We start from the raw sequence: 10,967 nt of genomic DNA, 5'->3' as shown, positions 1-10,967 counted from the left end.
CCCCTCGTTTTATTCTTCTTGCCACACTAAAGCAATGCTTCTTCCTCTCTCACCGTGAATATATACTGAGCTAGGTAGGCAACCCTACACAGAATGGTTGAATTTCAAAAAAGTATAAAACACTCTCCTAGTCTTAATGTTTAAAAGAAGGGATGCCTTTACTTCTCTCTAACACATTGTATCCAGCGGCGTGCAGCTTCTACTGGTTTTATTACTTTTATGTGCGCAGGCCCCCTCTAATGAATCGTTCCCATACACGTTCACATGTTTGCTGAGCCAGGAAAATACTATCACAGTAACCAGGTATGATCGCCTGACGATCGGCAATGTCCACATCATCCACGCATTCAACTATGCATGGCCATTTCTCTTTTTAAAATCTTAGTGCCAGGGGCGCCTGGGTGGCTCAGTCGGCTAAGCGTCCGACTCTTGGTTTTGGCTCACGTCCTGATCTCACAGTTCGTGGGATGGAGCCCCGAGTCGGGCTCTGCGCTGACAGCACGGAGCCTGCTTGGGATTCTCTCTCTCTCCCTTTCTCTCTGCCCCTCGCCCGCCCCCCCCCCCCCGCCAAATAAATAAACATTGAAGCATGCTCTAGGTACACACACACATACACGTACGTGAGATGTTTACGGCGAAGGGTACCGAGGATGGGAGAACCCGTCCAAAGTCACACGTGGAAGAAAGCCTGGGATTGGAATGTCCACATCCATTCGCCTCGCAAATGTTTGCTGACCACCGCCCATGAGCCCGGGGCAGGGTTCCCATCCTCCCTGACGTGCAGCTCAGCCCACGGTGACCACCCTCACTCACCCATCAAGACCTACCTCTTTAGGAGCCTCCGTTTGGATGAATTCTTCATAAATTTTCTTCGCCTTCTCGGCCATCTTGGCAGGGGACTTGATCTTCTTGTAGTCCTCACAGGCCAGCCAGAACTCGAGGTTTTCCTCACTGAATTCAGACTTCAGGAAACTTTTGAAGCTGGCAAGCCCATCTAGCCAGGGGAAAGTTTGGTTGGATGGATAAATACATGCGTCCTTCATATTATCCATACATTTTTTAGAAGTTTATCCAAAATAGATTGTAAATTATAAATTTGTAAACTATAAAATTGGAAACTATAAATTATAAATCTGCCCGCTTGCTTACCAACACTGTATCCTGTTGTATCGCCTGGATTTATTTACTACATATTTCTGTCACTCATGTAAGAACCTTACACGTATTAACTCTCATTTATTCCCCTTATGAACCATGAGGCAGGTGCTATTCGTGTCCTATTTTTACAAAATGACATGAGAGAGATCAAGGGGCGCCTGGGTGGCTCAGTCGGTTGAGCGTCCGACTTCGGCTCGGGTCGTGGTCACACGCTCGTGAGTTCGAGCCCCTGGTCGGGCTCCGTGCTGACGGCTCAGAGCCTGGAGCCTGCTTCGGAGTCTGTGTCTGCCTCTCTCTCTGCCCGTCTCCCATCCACCCACACAAGAATAAATAAACATTTAAAAAATGAAAAAAAATAAAAGAGAGATCAAGTAACTTGCTCTTAGGTAACCAGCTGGTCGGTGGCAGAGGTAGGATTCAAATCCAGGAACCTGCATTTGGTGACAAAGGTTTACCTGTAAGACCATCTAGGAATATTAGGAACACTAACGCCACTCTGGATACTCTTCAATCACCGAAAAGAAAAAGATATATTTGGAACCTGATTTGGCACTGTAATACTGACGTTGATTATCGTGTGCGTGACAATTTTTTTTTTTTTATTCTACCGATGATTTGGGGGCTGTTATTAGACTCCAGGCAGTACGATAAGTCACAACGGTAAGTAAAGCTGTCAAGGTTCCTGCCCTAATGGAGCTTCCAGATTCTGGGGGAAGTAGGAAGAAAGTGAAGAAACACAAGAAACATTGACACACAAAAAAGGAAAAACCATATGAAAGATAGTAACGGAGTAACAGGAGGGACTTAACTTTATTTTAAGGTGGCGGAAAGCCCCATGAGAAAGGGACGCTCTGTTTGAGACCTGAAGACAGGAAGGGACTGAATGAAGTTACCACGCGCCGAGGAGTTACTATACCTGTCAATCATACATATGTCAGTGGTTTTTTTTTTTTTCATTGTATTTATTTTTGAGAGGGGTGGGGGCAGAGGGAAAAAGAGAGAGAGAATCCTAAGCAGATTCCACACTCAGTGCAGAGCCCGATGCAGGGCTCGATCCCATGACCCTGAGGATCGTGATCTGAGCCGAAATCAAGAGTCAACGCTCAACCTCCTGAGCCACCGAGGTGCCCCAATACGTCAGTTTTTTAAAACACGTTAGCTTTAATATAATTACAACTACTGTGTTTTCGGTGTGCTGTTGCTCATGTGGACTCCAGCTTGTTTCAAAATAGGTATCCATCCATGTAATATATATGTATACATTCATCTGTTACAAATGTGTATATGAGAAGCTCTTAGGCCTGATGCTGTGTTTCTTTTTCCTCCCTACCCTCCATAGGGGGTGATATTCGGGAATTCACTGATTTCATAGAACACGCACCCAGCACGGGTGCCGATTGAACCAGGATACATAGTTGTCTTTTTTTTTTTTCAATTTACCTTCAATACATTTTTATTGTCTGCACGCCCCTTACCATCCCCTGCAGCCACATTCAATTCTAAAGAAACAGAATGGTTAGGTGATAAGTAACTTGGATTAGAGTCCTCAGCAATTTCTGGGTGCAAACAAAAACACTTTGCATTTTAGTCCCCTCTTTTTATATTTCACCTAAGATTTTTTTTGTAATTTATTTACTTATTCTGAGACACAGAGAGAGAAAAAGAGAACATGAGCAAGGGAGGGGAAAAGAGAGAGGGGGAAAGAGAAGCCCAAGCAGGCTCCACACTGTCAGCGCGGAGCCCGACACGAGGCTCGAACTCCCAAACCGGGAGATCATGACATGAGCCAAAACCAAGAGTTGGATGCTTAAGCGACTGAGCCACCCAGGTGCCCCAGACTTTTTCTTTTTTTATTGATCGACATCTAAAAATAAGCTGGGAGCAATGGTAAGCATGATGAACAATTTGCTCTGGAAACCTCGCTAGGAGAGTTACTGTAAAACCATTTGGTAACACATATCTAGATAAAATCGGGTGTGTTTTCCTTCTCTCCCTTTCCATATTTTGCACTCTATTTCTAGCACCATTTGTTATAATTTAGTGACACAGGAGTCACCATATATGCTGAAAGAAGAAATAAAGCCTAGAGCTCTCTCTCTGTCATAGCTAAAGTTTTCACTGTTTCTTAAACAAAATGTGTCAGGTAGCCTCTGTTGAAATGGAAAAACGCCCAGGACTTTCTAGGGGCCGGGAAATGATAGCAGGAGTGAAGTCTTATGAACACCCATGCAAGACTTTGGAGGAAACTATAACTTCACAGAATTAAGTCTGTGGCCATTGTATTCTCATCAGGCCCCTGTCCCCACAACCTATCCGTCTCTCTGAATCACCCATTCCAAGTCTTTATAAAAGATACAGATAAAATCCCAGTCCTCCCAAGCATTGGTATTTATGACCTGAGGACGCACGCCAGGACTCCAGAACAATATTAACATTTACCAGGCATCCGGGGGCTGAGCTCGGAAAATAACTTTCCAGTGAAGTCAGTCCATTTCCTGGGCACTGGTTTTATCACTCTCACTGAATTCTACGACACTATTTCAGGGCTTTTTATCAATGCACACACTTTGATCAGAGACTCATAACCGGCTTTAAACTCACTCTATTGTCCGGGGAGATGCTTAAAGCTATTCTTTCTCTCACCTGGCTTTTGAGAATTCTCTGGATGGCCCCTTAGTAGGACCTTCAAATCATTCCCCAGATACCTTCTCCTCCTTCGCCTCTGGTTTTCCAGTGGGCCATTCCTTGACTCTCTGTTCAATTCCCATCAGCCCTGAGGAAGTCCTCTTGGGTCAGAGCCAAAGAGACTCCAGGAGAAACTTGTCTAGTCTTCAAGTAACGCACACATCATCTCTGGCCCACACCACTGCCCTCGCACTCCACGCCCACCCCACGGGGCCCTCAGCACACATCCCTGAGAAATCCCTGCGTCCTCCCCTGCTGAGCCTGCACAGAACCCCAGGATACTTCTCAACACACCTCTTCGGGCATCCCCTACTAGGAAGCAGATGAAACCTCCTGATCGCCGGTCTTGTGGGAACAGTCTGGGTTTTGACCGACATTACGGCCCCAGAGCTGGCCCTAAGGAATGGTGTCGCTTTTGACATCTAAGCAAAAGAACGTAGCAGCCCTACCAAAGGACGAAATGAAGCCAGCTCTAAAACCACTTGGAAAATAAAAGGAGTGTGAGACAAATCCAAGTCAGTTGGGTATATAAAGGAAAACTATTAAGGGCGAGGGGCGCCTGGGTGGCTCAGTCGGTTAAGCGTCCGACTTCAGCTCAGGTCAGGGTCTTACGGTTTAGGGGTTTGAGCCCCATGTTGGGCTCTGTGCTGACAGCTCAGAGCCTGGAGCCTGCTTTGGATTCTGTGGCTCCCTCTCTCTCTGCCCTTCCCCCCACTCATGATCCGTCTGTCTCTCAAAAATAAATAAACATTAAAAAAATATTAAAGGGGGGAGATTAGAATAAATCTCCCCTCCTAGAGGAAAAATGGTGGAATGTCATGAGTGGAGAGGTGACAGGTATCATTACATAGCTTGCCCGTTCCGAGCACGGGCTCTGGAGTCAAGGTACCCTCGGGTGGGTCCTGTTTCACCACATCACCACTCAGAAATGTCACTATTCGGTAACTGGGGCAAGTGACCCACCCTCTCTGAGCCTCAACTGCCTCCTCTGTTACACGGATATAATCATGGAACCCACGTGAACCCACGTGATAAGGTTGTTGTGAGGACTCAGCAATTCACGTCAAGCTCTTACCTGGTGTCGAACATAATGAGAGCTCAGGAAGTACTGTCTTTCATCATTTTGATTCATGCCTAATTTAAAATCAGTGTTTGCCATCATTCAAAAGCCAGCTCCCAGGTTGCCTCAGATGGGAGGTACACTGCCTTCTTGCTCTTGAAGATTTTTGGATGGTGATGGGAGAAGAGCTTTCTTTATCCTTTTGTTGCTGCTGTTCCCTGACATGCCTGTCTTCTCCAGGAGGCCGTTCAGGCTTCGCGTTCAAGGTCTGAGTTTCACATACCTTCGCCTCTCCTTCCCACCCACCTCACATCTGTGCCTCACATCGAATAGACAGACGCTGAGCCAAATAAGACCCACTAAGGGACGCCATTCCTCCCACATCGCAGAGCCGAAGGACGGAGAGCTAAAAGAAAAATAAATCTACCACGGTAGTGTTTTATTTCATGAGCACGTTACCTAACCTCACTTTCCTTTTCTGAAAAGTAGAGATTGTTATCGTATCGAAGCCCTAAAATTATTACGCTCCTTAAATAAAGCACTACACGCAAAGCGCGTTGGGCAACGCCGGACACGTGAACAAACAGTACAAGTAACCTATGGCTGATACTATTGTTATTATTGCTTTGAAGGGATTTGTGGCTGCCAGTGAGTCAGAGGAGGGCATAGATGAGCCAGACAAAAAAGGAGGGAGAATATTGGAAACCAAAGAGAGAGAAGCAGGAGGAGAAGGCAAAGATAGGGAAAAGAGACACAGAGAGAGAGAGAAGGCTAGATCTGGGCTGTTCCGTTCCCCACGGACGAGTCCAAATCTCAAGGGTGTCTCAGGAAATGCTCTGACCTTTTGGAGCTCCTGGGAAAAAAAGAATTCACATATAAACTTTCCCGCTGCTACTGGATTGTGTTTCATTCTTCCTTGGCTCTTTTTTAAAAGAATTTTTTTTTTTTAATGTGTGTTTTTTATTTTTGAGAGAGAGAGAGACAGAGTATGAGAGGGGCAGAGAGAGAGAGGGAGATGCAGAATCCAAAGCAGGGTCCAGGCTCTGAGCTGACAGCACAGACACAGGGCTCGAACTCACAAGCTGCGAGATCATGACCTGAGCCGAAGTCCAGGCTTAACCAACTGAGCCACCCAGGAGCCCCCTTCCTTGGCTCTTAAAGACAGTCAGGTGGAGGAATTTAATGTCACGGTCTTTTTTTTTTTAATTTTATTTTAATTTTATTTATTTTCAGAGAGAGAGAGAGCGAGAGATAAAAGAGTGAGCAGAGGAGGGACAGAGAGAGAGAGAGAGAGAGAGAGAGAGAATCCCAAGCAGGCTCTGCACTGTCAGCATGGAGCCCGAATCAGAGCTCGAACGCATGAACCGTGAGATCACGACCTGAGCCGAAACCAAGAATCAGACGCTTAATGGACTGAGCCACCCAGGCGCCCCTAATGTCACTGTTTTATTTAGACTTTCGCGTGCAATCCGTGTTTGTGTTTAATGAGCAGCACACTGGTCATTTGTCCCACAGACCTAATGAATACAGGTGTCATCACCTGCAGAGTTGAACACAAAACAGGTAAGAAATTGACGTACTGTCAAAACAGAGTTAAATACACTGGAGGCTTAAAAGTGATTTCTTAAATGAGGAAAAGCAAGAGAAAGCTTGTTAGTTGGGAAAGATTGAATAGCACCTTAATTGTCTAATTTTTAAGAGGTTAGGTACCAATTGACTTCATTTCCGCTCAAGAAAAATGTGGATTTAAGGAATACTGGGGAACTATATCAATTGTGAGGCAACCTCCTGCATGAGCAGAACAGAATGCCAAATGTTCTCTGTAAATCAACGAAGATTCCACTCCTCGAGGTGAAATGGTTTAGTTTATCCAATCAAACATCCAAGCAGAGATTGTGGCATTTCAAACGCATAGATTTCTCAAACGTATCTTTCTTGGTTACCTATTTTGCATCATTCACAGCTAATGTTAGCTATTTTTGATCCCAGACCATGAGTTTTAGCAGATTCAAATAACATTTCCTGAGAGTTGAGTTGCTAAAGTTTGGCTTAAAGTTATTCACGAGGCACAACAGCGGGTGTTCGGGAGAATAGGTCAAATGTCTCTTCAGGTTTCTGGTGCCTGGTGTTCTGTTAGTCCTTCTCTGGGGAGAACGAGACAGTGAGAAGTGGAGAGCAGAGACAACATGGCAAGAGGGACACACAGAGCAAAAAGGGAGCCATAGAGAGAAGCCGGGGGAGAGGGTGGAATGGAAAAATAAAGAGGAAGAGAGAGACACGGAGAGTAAGGGCAGAGGAATAAACTTCGAGAGAGAGGCAGTCTTATTTACTAATGGCACCCCCCTCCCTTTAGGGCATGGGTCTCCACTCTTCGTGGGAGATCTCTATATTCATACCAGAACCTCTCTTTTTCACCTGAGCTTCTTTGAATATAAAGAAAGACCCTTTCAGAGGAAGAATTTTGACCTGAATGGTTATCAAGTGCTTTTCCATTTATCACTAGGGGAAGTTAATTTCCCCAGTCTTCAAATGTTAATTCCTGGGGTGCCTGGGTGGCTCAGTTGGTTGAGCCTCCGACTCTTGGTTTCGGCTCTGGTCATGATCTCAGGGTTGTGGGATCGAGCCCCGAGATGGGCTCTGCACTAAGCATGGAGCCTGCTCAAGCTTCTTTCTCTCTCTCCCTCTGCCCCCCTCCCCTGCTCTCTCTCTCTCTCTCACACACACACACACGTTAAAAGAACGAAAAAACAGAAGTGACAAAACACATTTAAAGAAAAACGTTAATTACTTAGGAGGATAATTACGTAGAACTTAAGATTATACGTACACACACGTATACACAGATACATACTGTGGAACACATCTATATGCATATGTAATTTTGAAACGTATATAATTAAATGAAATGTGAATATTATATATACATATTTACACAACACTGACGTGAATGTATATTTTCTCCACTGAGAAGTAGCAAATATTACTGTGTGAGTCTCAGGCCTCAAGCTGAAAGGCTTCAGACCCTCAACAAATGCTAAGGTGTTAACACTAATTGCCTCTGATTTAACTTCTGCCCCTATCTTTCTTATAGCAAATAGCTCCCCGTCCCTAAAAGCCTGAAATATATGAACACGTGCCCCTAAGGATTAGCGGGACTGAAAAAGATTGGATATGGGCACACAAATATATATCCTTCTCCTTCATGGTTTTGTAAACATGAAAAAAGGTCTGCTAATTCTCAGGTTTCTTGACACTAGCAATAAATACCTGGACCCAGGGTACTTAGTATTCTTAATGTAGCAATATATCATCTGTCTGGTTGCAATTGGCCCCAAAACCATTGTGTAAGACAATAAATCAGTCAATTGAGAAGCATAAATATTTTTCTCTTAATCAACCTCGTGGAATTTCTGGATCCAAGAAGCAAAATGAATGAACTCATTCACCCGTTAGGTTAACAAACATGTACTGAACACTTTATATGTGTCAGGGCATGGTATTCTGTTTAGCCGAAAGGATAAAAAGAGACTCAAAGTGGATAAGATTAAGAAAGTTACAAAGAGGTAATGATTCTACATCAGGTAAGCAGAAGCTTGCCCTACTCAAAACAAGACATCATTTTTTTAGGTTTATTTATTTACTTTGAGAGAGAGAGAGAGAGAGAGAGCCCGCGCGCATGTGCGAGTGGGGAAGGGGCAGAGGGAGAAGGAGAGAGAGAATCCCCAGCAGGACCCCACTGTCAGTGCAGAGCCCCACGTGGGGCTCCAATCCATGAAACGTGAGAGTGTGACCTGAGCCAAAACGAAGAGTCAGAAGCTTAGCCAACTGAGCCATAAAAAATTTTTCATACCTGATTCGACGCATGTTCTTTGTTATCTATGCTGTGCTTATTAATAATGATGCACCTGCAAGAAGCATTTTTTAAATCCTTATTTTTGCAAAGCATCCAACAGTTTCATATGCCATTCTTGGGGCAAAGATGAAGAAATACAGGTTGGATACGTTAAATTGAATCATATTCTCAAAATGAACTATTCCATAAATACTTATTCTCCCCATATCGTGCACTTCTTATTGGGAAGTTGTTCAGATCAAAAGGCTAAGCCTTGGCTGTCCCTGATTATAAACTAGGACGTACCTACCCGATCTTGGTTCCTAATCCACTGTTCTTCATGCTGTTGTAACCAGTCCTTACCAAGCCATGATGAGGCTAAGCTGGAAAGGGCAGTGTCTCTCTTTTACTGATGAAAATATTGAGGGGCGCCTGGGTGGCTCCGTCGGTTAAGGGTCCAACTTTGGCTCAGGTCATGATCTCATGGTTCGTGGGTTCGAGCCCCGCGTCGCGCTGTGCTGACAGCTCGGAGCCTGGAGCCTGCTTCCGATTCTGTGTCTCCCTCTCTCTCTGCCCCTCCCCCCACTCGTGCTCTGTCTGTGTCTCTCAAAAATAAATAAATGTTTAAAAAACTTTAAAAATATATTGAGAAACACACAGGTCAAGCCACTTGCTCTGGCTCATACAAATAAGGAGGATAGATGGGAAAATAATCTGCAATCATGAGTCCTTAAGCCACTTTCTTTTCACATTCTCTCACAGTACAGTAGAACTTTGTCTTCTTGTGATCTGGGTAACCACACTCCCTGGGCATCCTTCCCTTGTTGAGTCCACATGGAAAAATTGAAGCGGGCACCTGGGTGGCTCTGTTGGTTAGGCATCTGACATTGGCTCAGGTCATGATCTCTCAGTACGTGGGTTCGAGCCCCACGTCGGGCTCCGGGCTGACAGCTCAGAGCCCGGAGCCTGCTTCGGATTCTGTCTCTCCCTCTGTCTCTGCCCCTCCCCAGCTTGTGCTCTGTCTCTCTCTCTCTCTCTTTTTATCTCTCTCTCAAGAATAAACAAAATAAATAAATAAAAGAAAAAAAGAAAAATTGAAGAAGTGTCAAAATTGGAGAAGGACACCGGCAACACAAAGGCGATTTTTGCCTCTGTTTCCTCCCCTGACCTTTGATAAAAGACGATTCCAACTTACAGTTGTTCTGCAGGATCTTGTCCAGGGAGTCACGCCATTGCAGAGCCTCATCCAGTGGGGGTCTTCATCAAGAATTAAGGGGGAGAAAAAAAAAAAAGGTGACCACCATGAGAAGAGTACTAACAACACCCACTGACCATGTCCTGGATCTGCTTTTCGCAGAAAAGCTACAACCAGTGACCCATCCTCAGGACAAGGGAGTGTGAGTTATTTTCTTTCTAGCAATTGGGTTTGGTGGGCTGGGTTTGCTGTCCCTCATCTGTATCGTGTATTTTCATCTCTTTTTGAGCAATTTGTTTAGGTCTGTCTCTTTTTGGAAGTAAAGTCCATTCATCATGAAGCTGTGTCTTGATATTCTCGTATATCCGATGACAGTACCTCCAATTGTGCACTTTGTGACCCGAATGCAACAGAACGAAATCCAGTGGCCCCGTTATAGGGATTGAACTCATGTTCTCTGCCTCCCCCATGCTTCACTTTAACCACATAATTTAATCAGCAAAGGCCATTTGATTCCACATCCACATCCCATTGCCATCATTAAGGCTGAAAGATGAAAGGTGTAATGCTGCCTCACACGGGAAATGGGATCAGAGTAAGTCTATGTTTTTAAAAACCTGGGTGCATTTTTCCTGCCCTGTTAGGACAGATAGTGATTTTTGCAAGATTTCTTCCTGAGAAGAAAAGTGGTCTACATCGTGACTAGGAATGTTGTCCATAAACGCTCCAGATGCTGACTCAAAAGGAGAAGGTGATAGCTAACATATAATTTCCCCTCGGGCTGTTTTTATTTTAACATTTATATATGCAGCAACCCTGCAGCTATTTCATTATAACCACTAATTCCCCTCGCCCCGCAGGATTGTGTCGAGTCAGGCTGGTGCAGTCTGGGAAAAATGGCTGACTGTGCTCTCCCCGGGGCTCCCCTGCTCTCGCTCCTGCACCGTGATGGGAGTCCTTCCCCATCAAATCAAAAGAGAGTAACAAGGCATTTGTTAGAATAGCAAGGCCAGTGAAGGTATTTTTCCTAAATTGGA

At 44.8% G+C, this 10,967-nt stretch overlaps 1 protein-coding gene across 1 annotated transcript in view; it reads right to left on the bottom strand.

Moving 5' to 3' along the window:
• Nucleotides 1-10,967, bottom strand: part of RGS5 (regulator of G protein signaling 5) — a 51,164-nt gene that overhangs the window by 7,246 nt on the left and 32,951 nt on the right. The window contains exons 3-4 of the mRNA XM_047840929.1: nucleotides 9,931-9,992; nucleotides 828-994 (exon numbers count right to left, since the gene is read on the bottom strand). Coding sequence (XP_047696885.1) covers nucleotides 828-994; nucleotides 9,931-9,992 — 229 coding nt within the window. The remainder of the gene's footprint in view (nucleotides 1-827; nucleotides 995-9,930; nucleotides 9,993-10,967) is intronic.

Source organism: Prionailurus viverrinus, chromosome F1 (assembly GCF_022837055.1).
Source record: "Prionailurus viverrinus isolate Anna chromosome F1, UM_Priviv_1.0, whole genome shotgun sequence".
Lineage (NCBI taxonomy): Eukaryota > Metazoa > Chordata > Mammalia > Carnivora > Felidae > Prionailurus > Prionailurus viverrinus.
Note: the sequence above shows the minus strand (reverse complement) of the source record. Positions and strands in the feature narration are given on the sequence as shown.